This window comes from Rhineura floridana, chromosome 4 (assembly GCF_030035675.1).
Source record: "Rhineura floridana isolate rRhiFlo1 chromosome 4, rRhiFlo1.hap2, whole genome shotgun sequence".
Lineage (NCBI taxonomy): Eukaryota > Metazoa > Chordata > Lepidosauria > Squamata > Rhineuridae > Rhineura > Rhineura floridana.
The window spans coordinates 105,964,961-105,992,698 of NC_084483.1; the positions used below are offsets into that span (position 1 = coordinate 105,964,961).

The 27,738-nt window shown below is 40.1% G+C and overlaps 1 protein-coding gene across 6 annotated transcripts in view; it reads left to right on the forward strand.

The window, feature by feature from the left end:
- The window catches only part of PDE7B (phosphodiesterase 7B), a 309,082-nt gene that overhangs the window by 268,884 nt on the left and 12,460 nt on the right, over positions 1 to 27,738 (forward strand). For all 6 annotated transcript variants that reach the window (XM_061623935.1, XM_061623931.1, XM_061623932.1 and 3 more), the window contains 6 exons: positions 1,902 to 2,002; positions 4,533 to 4,664; positions 8,880 to 8,971; positions 12,565 to 12,709; positions 22,404 to 22,500; positions 27,623 to 27,703. In XM_061623935.1, the coding sequence (XP_061479919.1) occupies positions 1,902 to 2,002; positions 4,533 to 4,664; positions 8,880 to 8,971; positions 12,565 to 12,709; positions 22,404 to 22,500; positions 27,623 to 27,703 (648 nt within the window). The remainder of the gene's footprint in view (positions 1 to 1,901; positions 2,003 to 4,532; positions 4,665 to 8,879; positions 8,972 to 12,564; positions 12,710 to 22,403; positions 22,501 to 27,622; positions 27,704 to 27,738) is intronic.

Below are 27,738 nucleotides of genomic sequence, written 5' to 3' on the forward strand. Positions count from 1 at the left end.
GCCTTGATAATACAATCCAGCCCACTAGGATTGGAGCTCCAGCCTTAATAATACAATTCAGCCACTATGATTACAGCCACAGTAAAAATGTGTGTAAATCAGCCTTGTGTAAGTTTGTCAGCAGCACATATACACAAACATACAGATAGATAGCCTGCAGGGGAGGTATCCGAAGCTAAATAGATGGTAACAAAAAAGGCGGGAATTTTGAATTTCAAAAAATGGCGCCCGGAAAAAAACGGGCGGGAAAAAACGATCAAAAGGGGGCTGAGGGAGAAGGAGCAATGGCGGCCGTCGCAAGCGAACTGGGGGAAGGGCTGGCCAGCACGGACTCGCCGAAAGCCGCAGTAGCGGTTGGAAAAAACTCTGGAAGAGCAGGTAGAGGAAAAAACGGCAGCCGCCGCAGAGAGAGCCGCCGTGCGGTCTGTAAAGCCCTTCGCAGTGGGATTTAAGCCACGTAGTGAGGGCGGTCTGCGGTAAAGTAGTAACGGCGGGAGCCGCAGCTGCAAGCTCCCGCTGAGATCGGATCAGCCGCAGCCGCGGCAACGATCAGGGGGGGGAGGGAGGGGGATTCCCCTTCCCTCACAAGCGATCAAAAGCGATAAAAAAAAAAAGAACCGCAGCCGCGGTCACTGAGGGAACCCCCTGGCTACGGGGGGGGAGGGGGCTTGAAACTGCAAAAATAAAGAGAGCCGCAGCCGCGGTCTCAGAGGGAGCACCCCAATCAAGGGAATAAAAGAAATTAAATAGCCCTGAGGAAAGGGGGAAGAGAGCCGCAGCCGCGGTCTCTGAGGGGATCCTCAGTAGGCTAGACACAAAAAACAGAAAAAAGGTTTTGAAGAGAAAAAGACAAACAAATACGAGACTTAGCTAAATGCTACGTGAAATTCCAATCTTGTTCGTACGAAGGCAAGAATGAACTGGAGAGTGGGAGGGGCATGACGTCCCTAGTCTTGACTTCAAAAACATTCTTGCCTTCGCACGATAGGTGGAACTATTTCCCACAGTGATGGCCCACTTCCTATGGAAAATAATCACACCACCACAGATTTTTCCCCTCTGTCCTTGCCCCAATACTATTTATTTTTCTTCTGAATCAGTGCTTTCATTAAAAGCAGTAAAAGGGTGATTTATAAAGTAGGTTTCAAATCCTTTAAAAGTCTGACAAACCCTTTCTAGAGTGTATGTTTTTTCTTCCACCAAGGGACAGTGCTGTAAGAGCGCCAAGCCATTAAATTTATTAGAAAGAGCTCCAGTCAGTTGAATGTCCAAACACATTTTACCCACATATTCAAAGGATAATCATGGTTTGTGTAAGGTACAGTGGTAAATTTTGAAGTGCAGCTGCTCTTCATGACAACCCCCATAGCCATTCCCCTTCTAAGACTATACAATAAAATGAACCTTTGACCAACACTGACATTATGGCTTCAATACAACGCCAGCTTTTTAAATTTATTATTTATTTATTAATTGTTTAGATTTATATCCTGTCCTTCCTCCCAGTAGGAGCCAAGGACTGCTTTTTTTCTTACCCTGACTCCTGCTTTACTAACATCACTCACCTTCTGCTTTACCTAACAACCAGCCTGATGAAGAATTCTGTTGGACTCAAAAGCCTGCTCACTATTTTGTGACATTTTGGTTTATCAAAGGACTTTTGAGTTTTTCAAAATATAAGTGACAGTTTAACCCATAGCCATGCATACTAACCTATTTCTTCCTCTCCTTAGCTTATTTTGTGGGAAAACCTTTTGGTATACAAGGGATTGGCAAACAGCACCCCAGGAGATTACATCGTCCCTGCTGTAGAATAAGTGGGGGTGCTTAGTTTCTGCCTGACCCTATTCCATACAGCACTGGCAAGGGCTATGCTAATATTTTTCCTCTTTTACTCCTAGTTATGGTACAAGAAGATTACCATAGCCAAAACCCATACCACAATGCTGTTCATGCTGCTGATGTCACCCAAGCTATGCACTGCTATCTAAAGGAGCCCAAGGTAACTATATTACTTTCCCACTGAGAATTGTTAAGATCATTTTTCAAAAGCACATCCTGAGCCCATTCTACTAATAAATGCACTCCTTAAATTGAAATTTTATTTTGCTTGTGGCAGTGAAGCCTCTGGCACTAATTAGCTGAACTGCTCTAAAGCAAGAGGTTGCAAACAGGCAGGTGGATGACAGTGGAGAAGGGAGTACAGGGTTGCTAGATCTAAGAGAAGTCCCTGTCACAGGGACTAGATGTAACAAAAATAACCATTAGCCATACTGACTCATGCAGTCAGAAATGCTAATCAAGGTCCTCAGCTCTGATAACATTTTGAACAGATATGAATGAATATTCCTATTAAAGGGAGTAGAGCAAGCCAGATACAAATATTAGGACTAAAGCTGCACATTTTCCCATACATAAGGACTAATAAAACAAGTAAGAGCCACAAAACCAGAACAATGGACCGGCTAGCCAGGTAGTCTACACTGACTGTCAGAGGTTCTTTGGGATCTAAAGCAGAGTTTCTTCCCATCCCTGCTGAAAGCCAAACTGTAGGCCTTTTATGGACATAGTCTATAACCAGAGGAGCTCTGGTTAGTTTGAAACTGAAATGCTAGCATTTCTTCTGAACAAGGCCATTATGCCAGGAAATGAATATTTCCCAGTCCCACATTTGACATTTGCTGAAATAATGAGATATCTTGCAGGGAGCATTTACCAAGAAGGATAAGCAGGCATGCTTAACCCCTTCTGCAATCAATTCTGCCCTGTAAACGTCCCTCCACTGAGGTAATTTTTCATCCATCTGGGTTCTCTTCCAGCTGGGGGTGTGGAACTAATAAAATAATTGAGATACAAGATTATCCAAAGGAAACCTCATCTTCTCCCTTGGAAATGGACCCCTGGCCATCAGATTATTATTATAAGGAAAACACGGGATTAGCAATCTCCATGATTTCCCTCCTAACATCAAGTTTGACTGAGACCTTTTTAATCAGATACCAAGGAGTATACCTAGTATATTGGAAATGAAAATCCTTTGCTGTACAATGAAGCCAGTTATAACATATGAAGGACCTACAGGTAACCTTAAAGCCACAGTTCCCAAATCGACAGGACAGCTGATGAATATATCTGTGTGTATGTAGTTTGCTACAACTTAAACACTTTTCCATTTGTTTGTCATTGTCAGTAAAGCCGTTCACAATTCTGTTATTCATGAATGCCAGCCAGCGACAGAACAGCTGGGTTCCCCCCCACAAAGTCATAAATCAAAGTGCTACATTGGTTTTTGAGATTTGATAAAATAATGTTCTTTTACAATACACTACTTTTGCTCACCATTAATATTTGTCGCTCTGGCACCACTGTGCATGATAAGGTTTGGCTGGTATCATTTGTATCTACATTAGACTTTGGCAGCAGATTTTCAAAAGGTACTTATGTATATCATCCATCTCCCTGTTTGAGCATTGTTGTAATAGTTGGCATCTCAGTTGCTTGCTTGCTTGAACTGAAATCACTTCCAAGCAACCTGTTTATTGAGCATTCATTCTGATTTGTTTTCATGAAGTGTGTGGGGAGATTAGAAAATTTCAGCTATTTATTGAACATTCATTCTGATTTGTTTGCAGGGAGGTTATATAATATTTATTTATTTATTTATTATCCCACCTTTCCTCCCAGAAGGAGCCCAGGGCAGCAAACAGAAACCCTAAAAGCATTTTAAAACATCTCAAAAACAAAAGACTTTAAAACATATTAAAACATTATTAAAAAACATTAAAAACATATTTAAAAGCAATTTCAAAACAGACACAGACTGGGATAACATCTCTACATAAAAGGCTTATTGAAAGAGGAAAGTCTTTTGTAAGCACTGAAAAGGTAACAGAGATGGTGCCTGTCTAATATTTAAGAGGAGGGAATTCCAAAGGTCTGCTTCCTATGTTGTACGGAATGGACCTCCTGATAAGATGGTATTTTCAGGAGGCCCTCACCTGCAGAGCACAGTGATTGGCTGGGTATATAAGGGGTGAGACAATCTTTCAGGTATCCTAGTCCCAAGCTGCACAGGGCTTTGTACACCAAAACCAGAACCTTGAACTTGGCCTGGTAGCTAATGGGCAGCCAGTGCATCACCAAATGTTATCTCACAATTTATGTTATCTCATCATTTTCTTTATTGCAAAAAGTCTGATTTATTTATTTTAGAAGTGGGTTTGATGCACACAAGGACAAAATCAACTTTAATTGTGCAGCTGAATTGGGTGGTATGTGACTGAATCAAACCCAAAAACAGCTGGAAGTGCTCTTAAGCATGTTACTGCAAAAATCAGTATTATGGACCTGCAACATAAACTGAAGAGCCTTTATAGCCTCATAAGTATCATGAAAATAGGCTGAATAATGAGATTGCTTTGCATTGTCATAAAAGCTGAACAGTTTTTGGACATGAGTAAATTTGACTGTGTATGGTAAGAGACATCTTTCATATTTCATTTAATCCTGCATTAATTTTTCCACGGTTACAGCTTGCCAACTTCCTCACGCCTCTCGACATTATGCTTGGACTACTGGCTGCAGCAGCACATGATGTAGATCATCCAGGAGTAAACCAACCATTTTTGATAAAAACGAAACACCATCTTGCCAGTTTATACCAGGTGAGAATGCCCTTCAGGCATGCTGTTATTTTTTTTCAACTAAGAGCTGAAATTTTTCCCTTTTTTAATGACTATCTAGGAAGTAGCGAACTGTTTTTCTCCACCCTCACACCCCAGTTCCTAATTGCCTACTTTATATCTGGAAGAGGCTCTGCGGTATGCCAGAGGGCATGCCACATTGTCATTTAGGCCTGTGTCATACTATTCAGATAACTTATTTGCCATATAAAAAGTGGACTGTATGCACAGCAGACAAAGAGGTAGTGTGTTTCAAGCAATGCATCCATATGAAACAGCTCTTATTTTTGAAACAAAAGCCTTTTCTTCAAAGATAACCTTATGGCTTTGGGTATGATTCCACAGGAATATAGAAAAAGCACAGAAGGTGGTAATGGTAAAATATATTTTTTAAAAAACCACAAGTTTATATAGCTGCAAAGATAGACTTGAAAGTGTCAGGAAAGATTTCCATTGCCTGTGTAGATCCTCTTATGTCCCTAAGACCAACAAAACAAGAATGTAATACACAACTGGAAAAAAATATATGCAAATTTGCTTAATTTTCACAAGTTGCGGAGTTCCAATTTTCTAGTCACAAAATTTGGATTGCCTGGGTGCCAAAGTCTGACTTAAAAAAAAGACAAAGTAGTAGTAGTAGTACCATACATACAGCCATAGATATAATTATGTCTGATTAACTGTGATGTTGAAATTGTAAAATGTTTATTTGCATAGAAAAGGAGAATCATAAAGGAGAAATATATGGAAATGGTTCCAGAGTTTACATGACTTTTTCCCAAGGTAGAAAACCGAATATTGCAATTTTATAACTTTAGTTGCATTTTTAAAAATGTGAATTTTATAACTTTTGAGACCTAAGTACATTTCCCAAGGCTGTCTTCAAAAAGCAGCGTGAGAAACTGCCCAGAGTGAGCAGTTACTTTTGTATCTGAAGTGTCTAACTTTGGCCAAAGAATCTGAGGATTTATTTTACTAATGTAGGTTACATTTTATACTTCCTAATAGCCTGTTAATATTGTATGTGACTTGGGTTTCACTGGCCACTTTTGCTTGTGCACTGCTTGCTTCTGGTGAGCTAAATTAGTGTTGCTAAGTCTGTGATTAGAACAATTCTGTCTCTTCAGCTCTCACTCCTACGAATCTCTCTCCTTAAAGATGTGAGTTGTGTAACAGTCCAGACTGTCCTTCTACACTAAGATAAAGGAACAGACAGGTCTATGAGAGCCAAGGCTGTGACAGAAGGATGCTGAGATATCCTGTGACTAGCTCAGCTTGCTCTATCAGTTTTGACAAGCTACAGCCAAACATAAGACATACAGCTGTGATGATCTGGGGCACTGCTCCAGACCCCTCTAAATGTCAGGGCTTCTGGATGGGGTGGAAAGAAAAGTCAGATGAATATTATTATCCTATGAAATAAAGGCAGATTGCTTTTTGACAACTACACACTCTTCACAGATAAACCAAAATGTTACATAATATAATCACATACACATACGATAGATAATTAGCTATGTCAAGGATCTTCTGAAGTATATTTGCCAAGTGTCTTCAACCTCACATGAACACCCTCATCAGAGGGAAACCCACATTATGCTAACTTCAAAAGAAAGAATCTAGTGGGCAATGTCATGATTCTAGTCGAAGACAAGCACAATAAACCAATTTAGAAATTATAAAGCAAACAAGAAACCTTAACTTTGTAACAAAGCAAGATTCAGACTAAATTATCTGTGATGTTTTATACATCTGTTGCATTAAAAGTGTTTCATATAGGCATGGAGAAATAGCTGAGACATTCATTACAATCAGGAGGCTCCTCCAGATGACATGTTTATTAAGTACTGGGCATTTTTGATGAGGTTATACAACAATGAGCATTCATCCCAATTTGCTTGTGTGGTAGTTATAGGTCTTCCCCTTAATCGGTCATTTATCCCACACTCTTAGTGGATTTTCCCATCATTTTTCTAACTGTAAAAAGTCTTTTTAAAAAAAATAGATTTGTTGCCCAGAACACTTTAACTTACTTTAATAGTGCAAACCTAAATATCCAGTATGCAATTGAATGCCTCCTGGTTGCAGTATTTAGTTGTAAGTGAACGGCTGTAATAAAATACTATAAGTAAGGGTGATTTCAGTTATGTTTTGGAAGTGTGTGTGGGGATACAATGCATAAAAATGTAAGTTTCAGGTCTATTAGGATAATGTGCTAAAAATGTAACATGACATGGATCAGGGTTGGGAAGTCTCTTCCTTCCCTTCCCTAGAAGCCATTCAAAATAGTTTCATTAGACAGCTTATGCGCTTACCTCCTGGCACTCCTTCCGCGTTCTTACGAGCCGAATCTGGCCTTTTCCCCATTAGTGCCCAGATCCATAAATCCTTGTTAACGTATTGGATATTGTTAACTAACGCAACTGCCAAGACTTTGGCGAAGGCCTGTTTTGATCTGGCCGTGTTGGCCAGTTATTGGCACTCTAGATTTTCGATTATATGCCATCAATATCATATCACACCTCTGCCCTTTTCTTTACTGAATAAAGCTAAACTGCGAGAACAGATAGAACGACATTGTATATGGTTGGATAGGTAAGCAATTTCCAACTCTAAGTTCTCAAAGTGGTATAGCACATTTAAATCTGATCATCTAATGGCTAAGTATCTGTCGAATCTTTTATCTGTACATCTGAGACACGCTTTTACAGCTTTAAGATTGCAGACAATGCCTAGTGCTTTTATGTCTGGCCGTCATCAACAGATTCCGCGGTGCCAGAGGTTGTGCATTTGCCTTTCGGGAAAGGTAGAAGATCTGCCTCATTATCTACTCGAATGCCCACTCTACTCACACCCAAGACTTAAATACCTTGATCCCTTGATCAAGTGTTTGGGCTCTTATGGTGAAGAACAAATTATATACTTTCTTCTTGCTGATACTGATTTCATGGTCACCTATAGGGTGGCCCATTTTGCCCTGGCTGCTCAAAAGTTGAGGGCCAAGCACCTTATAAATCAAGGGTTTTAGGGCTTTCAGAGGCTGTTGGTTTTTTAGTTTTAATTGTGTTATTTTTAGAGTTTAACATATTTTATTATTAGAGCTGGTGGTTCTGTGTAATAATTGTTTAATTACAGAATTTTAAATGTTGTAATGGCCTATGGCATGGCAATAAACTTATCAACGACATGGATCAGCAACCCATATATCACCTCCACATTCATAACCAGAGGCATCTACTTTATTTTAAAAGATCCAAAGCATGACTTTTGAGTGCCACCTTTGTGCCATTTAAAAACCATATTTTATTTACTAAAATCTTTCCATTCCAAAGCCCTCTTAGTATCCACTTGCCTAGTCTATGGGGCTTCTTATACACCTTGGCATCAGAACCCATCAGCCATTTGCTGATACATCTTGAGGTGTGCAGAAATGCTGCTTACCAATAATAAGTAAGAATTTCATTTGTTAGATACCACTAAATATAGAAGTATACAGAAAGATGGTTGTTGCATGAATAATTCCAACAGGAAATTTGTTACTTCTAATACATTCAATCATTTATGCATAATGAAACTGCCTTTCCTGACCTGAGATTTTCAGATGGGAACAGCATGTACCAAGCACCATAATTTGCCTCCCAAAGTACAAGGGTCTAATTCGAGCCCCTAATGTCACAAGGACAGCATGGCTTTAAACAATGATGACAAGGACCTTGGGACCACAGTTCTACTATGAAAAATGTTGTGTTATCTTGTGAAGACTTTGCCTCTAACTTTTATAGGCAATTAAAACTGGAAACATGAGGTCATTTTCCTTCTCTTTTCTGCCTTGTCATTATAACTCACCAGCTACCATCAGAGTTAATCATATTATTAGGACCAAAGGTAACATACAAATTAACACACACATAATTATGTTAATTGAGGATGCATAATGTTGTTACACTGGTAAAGCTAAGGAAGGAGCCCTATTACCCAGTTCATTGCAAACAATTGATCCACATCATTTCAAGTATCCAACTGGAACTATGTAGCCCTGACTTGTTCATAGGGCTGAGGAATTATGTGGACAGCAGCCATTGGCCTATGCAGTTGCCCATTCAGTTAAGAATACATGTAGATACCTGCATCTGTGTGCACATGGCTTCTCACCTGATCAGGGTGTTCTCACTTGTTATTTGTTTCCTTCTTCTCCAGAATGTCTCTGTATTAGAAAATCATCACTGGAGATCTACGATAGGCATGCTTCGAGAGTCAAGGCTGCTTGCACATCTGCCAACTGAAGAGAGGTAAGCGCCATCCTCTGGGAAATGGACTAACATGGTACATTCACTTACTCAGTTTTCCAGAATTTTTTTGAATCAGACATTTTTACAATGCCCAAGGTAGGTAAGTAGGTATGTGTATGTGTGAATTAAGAGACTGAATATGTATGCATCCTAGGGATAGTCAAATGAAAGAAGTTAAATGACAACTTTGAAACTGCCTGATTTTACTGGTATTGTATCCATATTAGGGCCAAACTGAAGCATATACACCCCAGTGTGGTGTAATAGCTTTTGCTGGACTATGACCTGGGAGACCAGGGTTCGAATCCCCATTCAGTCATGAAGCTTACTGGGTGACCTTGGGCCAGTCACTGTTGCTCAACCTAATTTACCTCATAGGGTTGTTGTGAGGATGAAATTGGGAGGGGAAAACTATGTACACCACCTTGAGCTCCTTGGAGAAAAAGGTGGTATGTGAATGAAATAAATAGGCTATCTGTAGGAGGGCCAAATAAGGGAGGGCTGACAAATTTCAGCGGGGCAATCAGTGACTGATGGCTGCCATTTCTGAAAATGCCCGACAGTCAGGCATAATGTCATTCTGGGGCAAATCATCAGCATCACCACATACCACGCTGTGGATACTAGTTTTTGCACGTGTTGACCACTGTTTTGTCCCACAGAATGCCCTGGAAGAATACTACATCCAGGACCTTCTGGGAAAATAAAACAGCCACCAGTCAGTGGCCAATGAGAACAGCCGTGCTGCTGCTTAAGGGATAGCAAAAAGCATTAAAGGGGGACAGATGCTGCCACTGCTACCCCTTATCTTTCAAGGTCATTTTGGTCTTCCTCTCCTAACTAGTTCCCTTTTCCCCATGAATTTGAGCTGAATCTGCAAATACTCAAACTTATGACTCTGTCTTAATTATTATGTTACTAACAATGCATTTTTAGAAATTGAAAGAAATTTCAGTAATGGAAAAAGATTCTGGGAAATGTTTCAATTACAAAAATTTGTTCATCCTACTGGTTTTCAGAGGCAAAATAATGTCATATTTCATTATTTGGCTAAAAAAACTGCAAGCAAGATAGACCAAGGCTAGAATACTGGTTACCTTATTTGTTTAAAGCCCATTTGGCCACTTGAGGTATACACGAATAGGAACCATCTAAACTGTGTTGGCCCAAGGCAATGTAAAATGTCCCACTATGGTGAAAGTCAACATACAAATAGGTATATATACATGGCTACAATATTGCAATCAAGCCATGAATTTTGCTTTCCTGTATAGGCAAAAATGCTTGAACTGAATTTTGAGAATCTGTTTTATTTTTATATATATATTAAGTTTAAGCTCCATAGTTTTGGACAAAAGTTCTAAAATAGACTGGTTCCAAAACTAAAAGGTGTTTTCTCCATTTTGGAGGGAGCAGAATAGCTGCTCTCTGCAGAGCTTCCCAATTTTATTTCTACATACAGTGCCGTGAAAAAGTATTTGCCCTGTCTGATTTTCTGCATGGTAACATATTTTTGGCACTGAATGTTATCAGATCTTGAACCAATATTAGGGAAAAGGGAACCTGAGTGAACAAATAACACAAAATTTTAATACTTATTTCATTATTTATTAAAGAAAGTTAAGCAACACCCAGCGCCCTTGTGTGAAAAAGTAATTGCCCCCTTAGACTCAAAACCTGGTTATGTCACCTTTAGCAGCAATTACTGCAACCAAGCGCTTCCTGTAATTCTTGATCAGTCTCTCACAGCGCTGTGGTGGAATTTCAGCCCACTCTTCCATGAAGAACTGCTTTAACTCAGTGACATTTGTAGATTTTCGAGCATGAACTGTTCCATCTTTAACTCATCTGTCCATTGAACATTGTTTGCCAAAAAGCACCTGGACGATTGTCAAGAGTTCTGGAACAATGGATGGAACTTTTTGGGCAACATGGGCCCTGTTATGTCTTGCAAAAACAAAACAATGCATTCCACATGAAGAACCTCATACGAACGGTCAAGCATGGTGATGGCAGTGTGATGGTTTGGGGATGCTTTGCTGCATCAGGACCTGGATGACTTGCCATCATTGAAGGAACCATGAATTCTGCTTTGTATCAGAGAATTCTACAGGAGAATGTCAGGCCCATCCGTCAGCTGAAGCGCGGCTGGTTTATGCAGCAAGACAATGATCCGAAACACACAAGCAAGTCTACGTCAGAATGGTTGAGGAACAAGAAATTTAAAGTTTTGGAATGGCCTAGTCAAAGTCCAGATCTAAGCCCCATTGAGATGTTGTGGCAGGACCTGAAAGGCACAGCATGCTCGAAAACCCACAAATGTCACTGAGTTAAAGCAGTTCTGCATGGAAGAGTGGGCTGAAATTCCACCACAGCGCTGTGAGAGACTGATCAAGAATTACAGGAAGCGTTTGGTTGCAGTCATTGCTGCTAAAGGTGACGTAAACAAGTTTCGAGTCTAAGGGGGGAATTACTTTTTCATACAGGGACACTGGGTGTTGCTTAACTTTCTTAAATAAATGAAATAAGTATTAAAATTTTGTGTTATTTGTTCACTCAGTTCTCCTTTCCCTAATATTAGGTTTGGTTCAAGATCTGATAACATACAGTGCCAAAAATATGCAACCATGCAGAAAATCAGATGGGGCAAATACTTTTTCATGATACTGTATGTTGTGGCCTTTTCTCTCGTCTCTACTGAAATACAGCTAAATTTCATTACCTGGGCAAATTATAAAAATTAATTTTAAGTATAAAAGTAGAACAACTGGGCAAAAATAATAAATTACTATATAATTATTATATTATGAAGTATTATTTTCCTACCGTATTCAGAATCTGGATGTAATTGTCACTGAAAGGAAGGGAAGGTTTTAAATGAAGAACTTTTATCATTCCTAGGGGGAAAGTTACTCTTTATGCTATATCAGCTGGTTCTTAGTATAAATGTTAGCAATTATGAGGATTTTATATGCCACAGTAGCACAGAGCTGGTCAGGAGGTTTCCCACTCTTATTGGCCAATGTGGTTCAAGCCTAGCTTTTCAGCAGACTTCACCCAAACCTGGCCTGAAATCAAACTGTTTGGAAGACCTAAATCCAAATGGGAGCAAGTCTTCCAACTCTGAAACTTCAACTGCTGAGCATTCAAAATCCATGAATTCAAAAGAGGAAGCCAAATATCCCTGCCACCCTAATCCATCCTTGCCACCCCATGTCCAAAACCCACTCTCTCTTCCCTTCCTCCTTCTATGCTTCCTAAGAGGAGGTGCAGTGGCGGCAGCAATAGCAGCAATGAGAGACAAAAAGGAGCGGCTTGTGTCCCCTTCCCTCCCCCACCAGCCAGCATCAGAAATGCTGGGCATGGTGAATTCTGGGAGAGTAGTTGGTATAAACAAACTATAGCTGCTAGAATTCACTGTGCTGTGTCCCACTGCATCTTTCCTATCTTCTGGTGTTTGGGGACACCAATTACTGTAGCGATTCCTCTTATTTGGTGTCCCCAAACATCAAAAGATAGGATTGATTGCATGAAGAGATATTTAACAATACTTCGCTCAAAGTTTTTATTTTTTTATTTTTTTTAAATTACAGACATGATATTGAACAGCAGCTGGGCTCTCTGATCTTGGCAACAGACATTAACAGGCAGAATGAATTTCTGACCCAGTTGAAAGCTCATCTCAAAAATCAGGATCTGAAGTTGGAGGATGCTCCCGATAGGCATTTTATGCTTCAGGTAATTTCAAGGTTTTCCTACTTCTTTCTGTGACCACACACTCCATATAATGTGTAGATTGCCTTGACAAAGGTTGGGTGTGTAAGCTCAAACTGTCAAAAGTTCTGTGCTGGGTCTTTTTGTAATATGCATGCAGAACTTGAATGACTTATCCCTTCTCTCCAGCTTGTGGAGCATGCTACTTATGGAACAGTGCTTTCCTCATCAGAGTTGCATCAGGATTGATACAGAGATGACAAGTGCTTGTGAGCATGTTTAGAGTTTAAGGTATCCTGGTTTACCCAGACTGTTCCCAGAAGAGGAACTTACTGTGCAACTGCTATGTCTTGTTAACTCATGTTTAACAGGAGGGCCACACAGCACAGTCATCATTCTGTAACCTTCCTATGTTTCCCAGTATGTAATTTTACTTATTTGCAAAAAAACCCCAAATCTGACATCGAGGGAAGGAGTGGAATAGTAGCACAATCTCTTTGCAGGTGTAGACAAGAAAATGTGGGACCGAGGCACAATAGAAGTTGACTCTGGGAAGCTGGGTGACGTATTCGAGATGCCCCTGCATTTCTGGTTGCAGATTTTGTGTACTACAGCAGAGGTACTTTTCCCTGCAGAGCACAAATTCGGTATTATGAAATTAAATATATTTATTGGGGCTGCTTAGTGTTCTGATGGGGGGGCACAATGAGCCTTTCTGTTAGAAAATTACTGTAAAACATGATGTGAATGAGGGGAATTCCCTCTTCTTAGCCACTTGTCTGGAGCATAGAAAGTAGGGAAAGTTTCCATTGAAAACAGTGCTTACTTTTGAGTAAACGTGTGTGTGTTTTGACTGGAATCCTGCAATGGCTGCAGTCCTCTGCAGAACAGAATTGTACTAAGGTGTTCTTCTACATTTTTATTGGAACATCTAAGTGACAGCAAACGTTTAAAATTTCTACCTGCACAAGCTTGTTTGTTGAAAACCATTTAAGCAGGCAGCAGCTTCAAAACATCAGGAGAAGAGAAGGTGGGGAAAGGAGGCCACAGAACAGCAACTAATGAAAATCACGGCAATGTAAACAATTCCTATCATTACTTTTTCAACTTGTTTTAAGACTTAGCCTAATTAATTAATTACTCTTTTCACTACTGTATATTTGCTTAGCCCCTTAATTACAAACAGCAATTCCCCTGGCTGCAAGGAATTCTCTGTTTGCAAGTTTTTTAAGGCACGCAGGATAAAAGGGGAGCCAAGGAATTCATTGCTTGATAGTGGGAAGACAGCTGTAAGCTTTTTGCAAGTTCCTTTCCTTTAAAACTTTATCAAATAAATAGATTCCTTTCCCAGAAGTTGTCCTCAACCTACACACATTTGCTTTTTGTAATATTAAGAGCACAATTGCAATGTAACAAAATTCTAGTTGTGGAACTGACCAGAAAAGGCAAATTTGTAATTGACCATATAAATCAATTGACCAAATTTCCTAGCTGGTGAAGAAAAAGAAAGGACCTAGAGCCCAGCCATAACAATATTTACTTGGAAGTAAGGCTGTGATCCTCTTGCCTGGTTGTACTCTTTTTCAGTTAATGTTTGAACAATGATGATATATCACAGCTAGCCATGCTACAAACTGGCAAGAGTGTGGCAACCATAAGGGGTCAGGAAAAGGGAGGAGACAATACTGCCCACTGAGCTAGGGCCCATTTACTGTGTGAACAGAACACAGCAATATGCTGGCACCAAAAAAGTGCTACATCACTTGAAATGACAGTGGATGGCAATTCTGTTTGTTTTGTTGTTGTTATATGCCTTCAAGTCGATTACGACTTATGGCGACCCTATGAATCAGCGACCTCCAATAGCATTTGTTATAAACCTTGTTCAGATCTTGTCAGTTCAAGTCTATGGCTTCCTTTATGGAATCAGTCCATCTCTGGTTTGGCCTCCCTCTTTTTCAACTCCCTTCTGTTTTTCCCAGCATTATTGTCTTTTCTAGTGAATCATGTCTTCTCATGATGTGTCCAAACTATGATAACCTCAGTTTCATCATTTTAGCTTCTAATGATAGTTCTGGTTTAATTTGTTCTAACACCCAATTATTTGTCTTTTTCGCAGTCCATGGTATGCACAAAGCGCTCCTCCAACACCACATTTCATTTACAGTAGGGCCCCATTCATACGGCGGGTTACGTTCCAGACCCCCGCTTAAAAGCGAAACCCTCCGAAAAGTGGAACTCCTTCAATAAAATGGCGCCCGACACCCGAAAAACGCTGTAAAAGTGGAACAAGGGCCGTACGTGGGGCCTTACTCTAATTTTAGCCGCCGTATTAACGGAACACCGAAAAGCGAGCTGCCGAAAAGTGGGGCCCTATTGTATTATGTAATTCTATTTGTACCTTACAGTAAAACAGCAGTTATCTGGTAGTGTTAGGAGTCCTCAGTCTGAAAGCACCCATAACCTAGGTAAATTGAGTGAGGGCCCTGAGGTTCTGTATCATAATGCATGTAGCACCCAGCCACTGAGTGACTCAGACAGCCCTCTGTTATGCACTTCCATCTATAAAGGTAAAAAAGCTAATGATTTGAAGAGAAATTAAAGATACAATTAAACATTTTTCTATGGAGTAGAAAAAAAGGTAGAAGGAGAAGGGCTGATGACAAGTAATTATGGTTATGTTACACATGGCTGAGGTTTAACCATTCTAGCAATCAGGGGTATAATCATATGGGGTCTGGGGTATGTGTGTCTTAGATTCCTTACTTTTTTGGGAGCCAGGACTCAGCAGGTTCCCTATGTCTTCAGCGTCCTACGAGTCAATCAGCATGAAAGGGGAATGTGTTAGCCACTGAGCAGAGTCTCAGTGAGTGTGAATTATAAGCAAGCCTTTAATTAGTTCCTATTTCAAAAAGCTAAAACACAAGTTGTGGAGAGTGAGAATTCTGTAACTGCAGAAGAGACAGTGAAACCTGATTATAGCTTCCCATCTATATAATCAAGTAGTTTGGTATCAGCAGGAGATAAATATGTAGACACTGAATTCAGTAATTCAAGCAATATCTCTCTGGCATAGAGAAAGGACAGTCGAATGGTGACAATGACAGAGAAGCAGAAAGCGGTATTAAAGCCTGCCCAGATTATAGATTATAGAATTTAGAAGGTTGGACGATTTTAGAAGGCAGCATGGCTGTAAGGGGACGTGGCTATGACTATCATGAAGAAACCCTACACTTCTGAATTTGCCACTACACTATTGCTAGCAATAAACATTATAACTAGCACTGGTTGTAGGGGGAGAAATACTTGAACATGTTATTCCTGAAAGTTCTCTCCAACTCCAAACTGTTAAAGCTGCCTACCCTATGCCCTATCAGATTTACAGTGATTGTCTCATCTGTATTTTTCCTCCTCTGTTGGATTTTCTATTGCTCCTTCTCTCTGGGATTCTTCCAGTATAACATTTGGCATTCATAGTTTCCTTTCTAAAGGAATTCTCTGAGCACTTACCCACAAACATGAACCAAAATGCAGGAATCAGAGATCCTGCTGATGAGAAAGTAACAATTCTCATGTAGAGGTTCATGGAATGACTGCAAACAAATCCAAAAATGTTAAATATCCATATGAGTGGGTTTCTGCAGCACCCAGTTGAGTTCTAACCATTTTCTAAACTGCATGCTGTTGCTTTAAACTAGGGTCTGACTGCAGATAATATGGGAGCATTTTATATATCATTTAGATTTCTGGACCTAAGGGAAGCATGTCAGCCGCCCTTACTGAGACACAGAAGACCCATTCCCAATACTTTCCCATTGAGAAATACCAGTACAAATACTTTGTATCAATATGAACATCTTAAATGTATTTGGCAGCAAAACCTTGAGTAGAAAATGCTGCAATTAAGCTACTTATATTAAGGGATGGTCGGCATCCCCTCATTCCCCTTTCCCCCAGAGTTCAGCTAAGAAATACAAATCCCTTGTTCTAAGCCTCGTGCTTTATGCATTCTCCATTGTAGGAGAGCCTTTGGTTTTCTATTATATTTATACCATCAGAGTAGCTGAGATATTAGATGCTACTATACAGCAGTTAATGTTAGCTGCTAATATCAGTATAGCTGTCTTTTTGACAATATTTTTTCACCTAAGTATGTGCTGACAGCTCTTCCACAGAGATGTATCCTAGAAGCCATTTATAGCCTACAGTGAACAAGTTATACTGAGTTATAATGCTGCTGCATTAACTATGAAAGGGATACAGTGCACTCCTATATCAATTTAGTCTCATTATTTTATTAGTATAATACTAGTAGTGTGCTACATAAAACATATACGCAGTCTGCATGCAAACATTCAGCAAGTGTCTATCAATGCATCTCCAAACTAAAAAGGATTTCACTTCTGAAATTTCTGGTAAACAGGCATCTTGCTAAAGACAAGACAATCCTGCCAGAAGGGATGCTGGTACCCTTTGCCCAGTATCAAGAACCATTTCCCCTTACTTTGTTAGAAGTAGATGTCAAGCCATCCCCAAATACTTTTGATACATTCTATCTATCACTTCTTGCTTGCCTGTTCTTCAGAGGGCAGTGACAAAGCCAAATCTAATTTATGCTCAAAAGGACTCAAATTGGTTGTTCCAGCTGTAATGCAGTAAGTAATAGGAGCTTCAGAATAAGGTCTCACCATTATGGTTGTTAACCTGAAATGTAGCTTGTGCTGATTGCTTAACAAAAGAAATGACAGTAGAAGATGCCTTCTACTTCGAAATAGCTTTTAGCATTAAAAAAAGCTTAGATCATTATTTCATTCCAAATGGAAAACCCGCTTGCAGACTGGTTAACATAGTTGCTATGGTGGAGGAGGCAGAGGAGCAAATCACAAAGTGGATACTGGTTCTTCAGAAAAGTAATTATAGACCTATCTGTCTACCTTGCCTCCAGTCTCTCATGTGCTATCCCTAATGTTCATCTTGGACCACAATAAAATTTCACATGTTCATGGCATAGCCACATTTGCATGAAAGACCAAAGAACACAAAATCAACTCCTGCTACCACAGACTGAAATACGTCATGTGATCAGTCAACAATATTAGGGGTGGGCAAAAATGAGAATAAAGGCTTAATAACCACAAAACAAGTCAGACAATTCAAATATCAGTCCTGATATGCCCCCACCCAGTGAAAGAATTCACTGAGACCATAACACAAAGATGCCGAATTTTCTTTTCCTAAAGTGTGAATCTTCCTTATTTTGTCTTTAGGGTAGGGAAACATTTTGGCTCTGGGCCAACATTGACAGGTGAGTGGGCAGCCCATCTGTCAATCACATGATGTAGTTATGGCATCACATGATTGGCAAGTGGGTTGTCTCACACACCTCTGAAAATCCCTTGTGCACCATTCCCAACCTTGGGAACCACAGTGTAAGGGGCATTGCCAGACCTATGCTTTGGAAGCCTCCCCACACTTCTTTTCCACCCCCGATGTCAGAGGTGGAAAGGAGCCACACGGGGACGGTTCAGTGAGCAGAACTGGGAGAAAGAAGCAGTTTCCATCTTCCCCTTCTTTGAACAAGGTACACTCCTACCACTCATCAGCTGATGGGTGGTCGGGAGTGTGCTTTGCTCCGGCAAAGGAACAATCAGGAGCCCACGTTAAGCTCTCAGTTGTTCATTTGAAGCCCTACCCTGATCCACCCCACAGGTGACTGTGGCTGCTCCAAAATAGCCTGGCAGGCTGGAGGTTCTCTCATCTCCAATCTAGGCAGTGATCCTAAGCATTCCACCTCAAAAGTAAATTCCACTGAAATGGGTAGGACTTCTATATAAGAACATATAGAAGCAGGGTGCCAGAGCCACAAAGAAAGCAGCAGACAGAACTGACCCTTCCGTAGCTTGCTGCCATCACTAACTAAGCAAATGTTGCAGCCAAATAGAGGGGCATTCTTGGACTGCATTGCTTCTTTTATTTCAGCTAGAAAGGTAGCACACTTTTGTTTTAGACTCAAAGTTTAAGATAAACAAAATTGTGATCGTTGTTTACAAAGTGACCATTAATAAGAAAAGTATTAAGTGGAGCCAGTAAAACAGGGTGAGGAACTTCTGGCCTTCCAGAAGTTGTTGGACTACAACTCCCATCAGCTCCAACCAGCATAAACAGTAGTCAGGGATAATAGAAGTTGGAGTCCATCAGCATCTGGAGGACTCCAGGGTTCCCATCCTTGCACTTAGCTAATGTTTTGACTACTTGAGCTGTTATAATTGAGTAAGCCTTCCCTGGACCCAGAAGAGCCTAAGAATTTTAGACTAGTGGTAAATATCCCCTTTCCAGGCAAGGTTCTTGAGAGAGCTGTTGCCAATCAGATGTAGGTACTCTTGGAGGAGACAGATTTTCTAGATCCATTTCAATCGGGATTCAGGCCTGGGTTTAGTACAGAAATGGCCTTGGTTGCCCTGTATGATGACCTGTGTCGGGAGAGGCAGGGGAAGTGTGATTCTGTTGATCCTCCTTGATCTTTCAGTGGCTTTTGATACCATCAACCATGGTATCCTCCTGGGGCAAATGTCTGAGTTGGGTGGTGTGGGCACTGCATCACAGTGGTTCTGCTCTTACTTAGATGGCCGGCTCTAGAATGTGGTCCTCAGGGAGCATTGCTTGGCTGTGTGAATTCTCCAGTATAGGGTCCTGCAGGGATTGATTCTGTCAGCTGTGTTGTTTAACATCTACATGAAACCACCGACTCTGAGTGAGGTCATACAGACTTCTGTAGACCCTTGTCATCAGTATGTTGATCACACACAGCTTTATTTCTCCTTTTCATTTTCTGCAGTGAGGCAGTAGAGGTGCTGAATCAGTGCTTGGTTGCAATAATGACTGGATGAGGGCCAATAAAATGAAGCTTAATCCAAACAAGACTGAGATGCTATTGGTGGATGGTTCCTCTGACCGGCTAAGTGGTGTGTGGCCTGCTCTAGATGGGGTTACACCCCCTTTGAATTAGTTGGTTCATAATTTGGGGGCTCTCCTGGATCCACTGCTTTGCTTGAGGCACTGGTGGCCTTAGCGGTGGGGTAGCCCAACTGTGACCCTATCTGGATTGGGATAACCTAGCTATGTGCTCTGGTAACTTCAAAGTTGGACAATTGCAATGTGTTTTACTTGCGGCTGCCTTTGAAAATGATTCAGAAGCTTCAAATAGTGTACAGTGCAACTGCCTGATTGTTGATGGGTTCAAGGCAAACCGAGCATATAACACCAATCCTGTCTGCCTTTACACTTCTGAGCCCAATTCAAAGTATTGCTTTTGACCTATAAAGCTCTTTATGGCTCAGGACCCCATTATCTTTTAGAATGCCTCTCCCGCTATGAACCTACCCAGACCCTCAGATCTTCTTCTGAGGCCCTTCTCCAGGTACCCCCTCTGTGGGAAGGTGGTGACAATGGAAAGGGCCTTTTCAGTTGTGGCTTCCTGTCTGTAGAATGCATGCCTCAGTGAGGTCCCCCTGGCGCCTGCATTGGCATATTTTCGGTGCCAGGTAAATACTTCTATTCCCAGGTATTTGATACACTGAGATGATATTATTATGATATCATCTGTTATTAGTATGCTGCCAAAGCTTCCTATGGCTGCATGGGGGTGTTTCATTTGTAGGGATTTTTTTGAAGATTTAAAAATCTTTATTCAAAAGCAGATGAACACAAAACAAAACAACTGTGTGTGGCTGAAACATACATGTGTACCTGTTTCATAATATTGTAATAAAGAAAAAAACAAAATGGATCCTGAGTACCAAAATGCAAAGCTTGGAAAAGTTACTTTTTTGAACTACAACTCCCATCAGCCCAATCCAGTGGCCATGCTGGCTGGGGCTGATGGGAGCTGTAGTTCAAAAAAGTAACTTTTCCAAGCTCTGTCAAAATGTCACAATAAGTCTCTGCCCCTCCACTTTCTCACAGACCAAAGATCCAAGGCTCCATCCCATCAGTGGGTTGCCATTAAGGAAGACCAATCAAGATATTAGCCAAACTTGTCATTGCTTTGCAGAGGAGGCATGGCTCTGATCCAAATAATAAGATTCAATTAGCCTGTAAAAGTTGTGCCGTTTTTCCTTGGCCCTAAGTACTCTTAAATGATGGGTTAAACCTTCAGCCACAGCTGTGGTCCAAACACTGTTTTACCACAGGTTCAAGTCTAACCCATCTAACATTTTCCATTTTGGGGCAATGGAGAGACATGCAGCAGCCATCAAAAACATGAATAGGCCCTTTGATTTAAAATCCAAATTCTTATATTCAGAAACATTCAATAACGATAACTGATGGGTAAAGTTTATTTGTTCATTCAGTAATTTCAACATTTCCTAAATGACCACTGATCAGAACTGAACTACCTGTGGGCATTCCCATCAAAGGTGCATATATGGCCCCTGGTGTTCAAACCCTCTCCAGCAGTCTGAAATAGACTGCCTATCATAGGAGAGAGTTGCACTGGGGTTCTAAACCATCAGTGCAACACTTTTAAGAGTGTTTTCTCTAAGCATTTTATAGTACGATTTGTTGTTTGTTTTTAATATTGTAAGTTGCTTGGACACCACCGTTTTTCTTCCTCATTAGTTTTGTTGTGAACCCCTTTAATTGTATTTAGTGTTGTCAGTTCTGCTCTCTTCTACGATACTCCATTTCATTCACCCTCCCATGCAAAACATGCTCAGTCCTGATTGGGCTGTTCTACTCTGCCCCCACAATTCTTTCTAAAATATTTTGTACTTATGCAAACCTTTGGGTTCCACCATGCCTGTTAATATCAGCACAGATGGTTCTGTTTTGGCTGCAGAAGAATCCACACTTCAATAATAAGTTCACTATTTGTATCCACTGTATAGGATAACATGCAACAATTTATAAATCTAAGACCACAAACTGTTTAAAAAATTTTGCACCTCAAATTGAAGACTGTGTATCTGAATTATACTTTTTCTCAACCAATAAACAGGAATCAAGTTATGTTATGAAGAGGGAGAACAAAGCTGACAAATGGAGGAAAGTAGTCTTGGGAACATTAATGGAATTTGGGGCTAACACATCTGTTATGTCTAACAGAAAACATGATAATGCTGACAATATGGCACTGCCAAAGCACTTGTCATATATGGCAGCTTTGCATATGTATTAAGAAGTTTTGCAGCAGAGTTCTAGAAATTACCAGGTACCATAGTTCTTACTTAGTTATTTCAAAGATACTTCAGCATTTACTATACAAAAAAACTGGATCCAGAAGATTCCCTCCATAAAATGGTTAATTATCCAAGGTCTAATAAATACTTAAGACAATGTATTTTGTTTTATGCAAAACAGAACTTAACATGTTAGTCTATTGGCCAGAATAAACGTCATTTTATATCATCACTATTTTATTATTGTGACCCAAGGAATTTGTTTTTAGACATTACTCGTGAAGTGCATTTTTATTTTGGTTGGAAATTTCTCTCCCTTTGATTTTATTTTTTATGCATGAGAAATCTAATAAATTTAAAAAAGGATGCACTGAATTAAGCTTGTAATACTGGACTTGAACAATTCTTATTCCCAAAGATGACAGTAGCATCCTTAGCACAATATATATTGAGCCTGTAATGCACAGTAGTTTTGAAAAACCTATGGAGTACAATATGCTTTTCTACATCATTCATACCATGTTATGTTTTATTTTCAGATTGCACTGAAGTGTGCAGACATCTGCAATCCTTGCCGGCTCTGGGAGATGAGCAAACAATGGAGTGAACGAGTTTGTGAGGAATTCTATAGGCAAGGTCAGCAGTCTGATACATTTCGCTTTGTGTTTTCAGTCACTAAATCAGATTTTATTAATAAAAAATGGCATTGACTCATCCATCAGTGCTGCAACTGTAAATGCTCACTTTAAGTCTCCATAGTTTAACTATGTGAAGTACTTTCTTTTGTCTGTCCTAAATCTTCAAACATTTTAGCTTCACTGGATGTCCATGAGTTCTAGTGTTATGAGAGAGGGAGAATAACTTTTCTGTATCCAGTTTCTCTATGACATGCATATTTTTATACAGATCTATCATGTCGCCTGATTCACCTTTTCTCTAAAATAAAAGCCCCAAATGCTACAACCTTTCCTCATAGGAGAGCCACTCCATCCCCTTGATCATTCTGGTTGCCCTTTTCTGAACCTTTTCCATCTCTACAATATGCTTTTTGAGGTGAGGTGATCAGAAGTGTGCACAGTATTGCAAATGCTGCTGTACCATAGATTTATACAAATAGGACAGACAAAAGAAAGTACTTCTTCATACGGTGTATAGTAAAATATGGAATTCGCACCCACAAGAGGCAGTGATGGCCACCAACTTGTATGACTTTAAAAGAGGATTTGACAAATCCATGAAGGAAAAAATTATCAATGGCTATTAGTCATGATGGCTATGCTCTGCCTCCATAGGTGGAGGCAGTATGCTTCTGAATACCAGGTTGCTGGAAACAGCAAGAGGGGAGAGTGCTCTTTGCACTCAAGTCCTGCTTGTGGGTTTCCAATGTGCAAGTGGTTGGTCACTGTGAGAACAGGATGCTGGACTAGATGGGCCATTTGCCTGATCCAGCAGGTTGTTCTTATGAAAGCACACAATACCCAACCAGTCCGTCACACTAGAGCACATCTGCTCCCCGTCTACACCCAAGGAGGGCCACCTGAAGGCATTTGGTGACTTTCTCCTATCACAGTTCAAAGCACAGGCTCTCGCACGATGCAGGAAACCACACATGTGCCTCCTCCTTTAAGCTGGAAAAAAATAGGATTACTCCTCTTGCCTTTGGAATTCCTACAAGGGCTTCCCAACAGGTGACACCTTCAGTGAAAACCTTACCACCCAAAAGCTGCTGGCTTTGTCCCCTATTAACACCCAGCCAAGAGCCAATGCAAGAGGCTGTAAGATTATGTGCAGCCTCTCTCTAGACTCTAGGTCAGGTGTGTGTGTGGTGTCCTAGTCCTTATAGCACTTACCAGGGACCTCACATGTCTCAGGAGACAGTAACCCAGGGAAGCAAGCAAACACCTAGATGCTCAAGTACTCACTCCCAGGGATCTTCTCTAGTCCTCCAGTGCTGCAGCTGTATGATAACATCCGAGGACAACAGGAACCTTACTCAGAAACTTTTGTTACTTGCAAATCTCTGCTTGCCTCCAAATTAAGTGAGGCGGCATTTCGAGTATTGTGCTTCTTATCACAGAGCTGCTAATGACTGGAATGCACTTGTCAGGCATGCCAAGATGACGCCAACAGATCACACACTTTCATGTATCTTATATTCATCAAACTTCACATAGTCCTAATTGTTCCAAAAAGGCATTGCAAACAAGTCATACAAAATTAATTTGATAAGTTACAAATCATTACAAAATCTCTATTATCATGATGGGGTTTTTAAAATTAAATATTACAATCTTCAATCTATAAAACTCATAGCCTTCAGAATCATCAGCACAGTATTTGAATGCACAAACTAGCATTTAATAATTGTGCAAGTGGAGCCCCATATTATGGGAAAGATGTCTTATAAATGTCTTATTAACACTTAACTGGGAGTAATTCCCATAGAACAATAGGTCTTCTGACTGTGCCATGAAAGCCAAGAGGATAATGTGCAGAGTGAAGTAAGCTATTAGAGACAAGAAGGCTTCCTTCAGAAAATGGAAATCTTGTCCAACTGATTAATTAGAACACAAACGTTAGCAAAAGAAATGCAAGTAGATAGTAAGGGATGCAAAATATATATATTTGAAATTTATTAGAAGCAGGAAACCAGTTAGTTTGGCAGTTCAACCTTTCGATGACAAGGGAGTCAAAGGTGTACTAAAGGAGTTACATGAATTCTTTGAATCTGTCTGCGCTGTAGAAGATGCAGGGCAGATTGCTGTGCCTGAATTAACTTTCTGAGGAAGGGAATCAGGAGAACTGAGGCAAATATTGGTGACAAAAGTTCTAGGCCTTACTGACAAACAGAAAATGAACTAATTACCGGGTCCATATGGCACCCACCTAAGAGATCTTAAAAGAACTCAAATGTGAAACTGCTGACTTTCTAACAAAAAAAAATTAGCCTTCAAATCTGGGCACTGGAAAGTGGCCAGTGTAATACCAAAGTAGGTTTAAAACACACTTTAAAGGCTTTTATGTCGTACTGTGCAGTGAATCATCTAAAAATCAACTTTGACAAAACAAAAATTATGGTTTTCTCCAAGTGAATAAGTACTCCGCTTTGGATTGTAAATAATCATTCTATAGAACAAGTCTCACATTACAAATATCTTGGAATAAATTTCCATTCCTCAAAGAATTGGGCTTTCCATATAAAAACAACCTTAAGGCAAATAAAGTATTCCCTAAATAGTTTGATTCGATTTTTCTATTACAAAAGAGGGCAATTTATCCCTGCGATTTTGCAAATATTTAAAAGTAAAATTATCCCACAAATTCTATACGGAGCCCCAATTTGGATTCACTCCTGGGACCCCTCAATTGAAGTAATTCTATCTTCCTTCTTAAGACGTTTATTAGGAGTTTCCAGATGCGTGCCCTCGGCGGCTCTCAGATTGGAATGCGGTTTTCTATCAATGGAATGTCAGGCTTGGCTGACAACCGTTAACTACTGGGTTAGAATTTCATCCGAATCCACGCCCAATCTAATAACTCTACTCTGGAATGACAATTGCCATTCCAAATGGAACTCCAAACTGGAATCGAAATTACACCATATAGGACTCTCAAAAGAGTATTTAATATCTCAACCTCCTAAAGACGCATTAACAATAATCTGCTCAAGAATCAAGGACATCGACTATCAGATAACATTTACCCAAGCGTCTAAAAGATGTTCTCCACTATATCTGAATTTGAATCTCCCCCCTGAAAAATTAAGTATATACTTAGATCACCTCACAATCCCCAAATTTCGACAAGCATTTTCAAAGCAAGATTCAATGTTCTATACTCAGCGATTCTCGAAGGGAGGTTCAAAGGGATCTCATATGAACAACGCATATGCCCTTGTGGTATAGAAACTCTCTCCCATAGTCTTTTTGCTTGCCCCCTGTATTCACAACTTCGATCCAAATATCTGAAAGATCTACTGCTAAAAATTTCCCATAAGTCTCCAGAAGCGTCAGTTGCATACCTACTATCTGGTACTGATAAACAAAACACCATGCAAGTTGCTAAATATATTTATGCAATCCAACAGAAACGTAAGGGCCTCTCCCAGCAGTAATCTTCAAATTCTGTTAACAACAGCCTTCCTAAAGTTATATGCTCATCATTATGTACTATCTTTCTTTTGTATCACCCTCTCCTATGGGTCTATCGACTGTAAATAAAGATTTGATTACCAATTTTAAAAAAGAGCTCCAATGGGATCTGTGAAGTTACAGGCTAGTTAGCTTAACATCTGTTAGTGGGAGAAGTAGTGAAAAGCATGATTAAAGACAGAATTACTGAGCACATAACACATAGGTGCCTAAATTTGGGGGGTTCAGAGACACATTTAGAAATCTAAGAAACTATTGTGTGCACCACATAATCCCCATTTCAGAAAACAAAAAGTTGCAATGCTCAGACCACTCCTCCCAAAAAACAGGCTAAACACACACACTCAAAACAAATAAAACAAGCAAGTAAAAGAAACAGGCAACCATCCAAAAAAAGACAGTTTCCACCAACTAACTTCCACCAAAGCCACTTTAAGAAAAGCAATTTGGAGGGGTGGGGTCTGAAAAGGAATCAGCACAACTTCTGCAAAGGTAAGCCCCATCTCACTAATATTTTAGAGTTCTTTGAGACTGTTAATAAAGCATATCGACAAGGATGAGCTAGCAGAGATTATATACGTAGACTTTCAAAAAGCTGTTGACAAAGCCTCTTACCAAAGACTCCTGAGTAAGCTTAGCAGTCATGGGATTAGAGGACAAGTCTTATGGATCAATAACTGGTTAAAGAACAGGAAGCAGAATAGGAATAAATAGGCAGTTTTCACAGTAGAAGAATGTAATGGATCAGTATTGGACCTGTGATTTTTAACTCGTTTATAAATGAGCTGGAGTTAGGGCTGAGCAGTTCAGGGTTTTCAGAACAAAAGGTGATTGCAAGGAGCTCCAAAATGATCTCTCCAAATGGGGTGAATCGGTATTACAGTGGTAATTGTGATTAAATGTAAATAGGTATAAAGTGATGCACTTGGGATAAAAAATGCCAATTTATATGCTTATGGGATCTGTACTGGAAGCAACTGACCATGAAAGAGATCTTGGAGCTTTAGTGGATAGCTCAGGGAAAATGCTGACCTGGTTGTAATGGCCACCACCTTAGATGGCTTTAAAGGGATTTAGACAAATTCATGAAATAAAGCTATCAGTGGCTGCTTAGTCCTGATGGCTGTAGTAGTCCTGATGGCTGCATACTACCCTCAGTATCAGGAACAGTAGGCCTCTGAATATGTAGCCTGGCTAGGGAGCAAGTGGGGAGCAGCAAAAGTGGGAAGAGTACTATTGTGCTCATGTTCTGCTTGCAGGCTTCCCATAGGTAACTGGTTGGTACTGTACAAACAGGATGCTAGACTAAATGGGCCTTTAGTTTGATTTACAGACATCCTTATAACACTGTAAGGATGTACGGTTAGGTAATAGCCATGCTCAGTGCATCTTTTACCAAGCCATGCAGGACTGCTAGATGTTGACAAAACTATTTTTTCAATTTCTCTGTAGATTTGCAGCCTCGAATCTTGTTAGCATATTAAAACAGGTTTCTAATCTCCTGTTAAATTCTTCAACTTGCATCCTGTATATTACACATACTCTCACATAGAACTACCCCACCACCATCAGATATGCCTTCAAAAAGTGTTCGTTCTTTTTGATAGGTGACCTGGAGCAGAAATTTGACTTGGAAATAAGCCCTCTTTGTAATCAGCAGAAAGACACAATACCTAGTATACAAATAGGTGAGTATGCCTTGCATCATTAGCTTGACCATCCC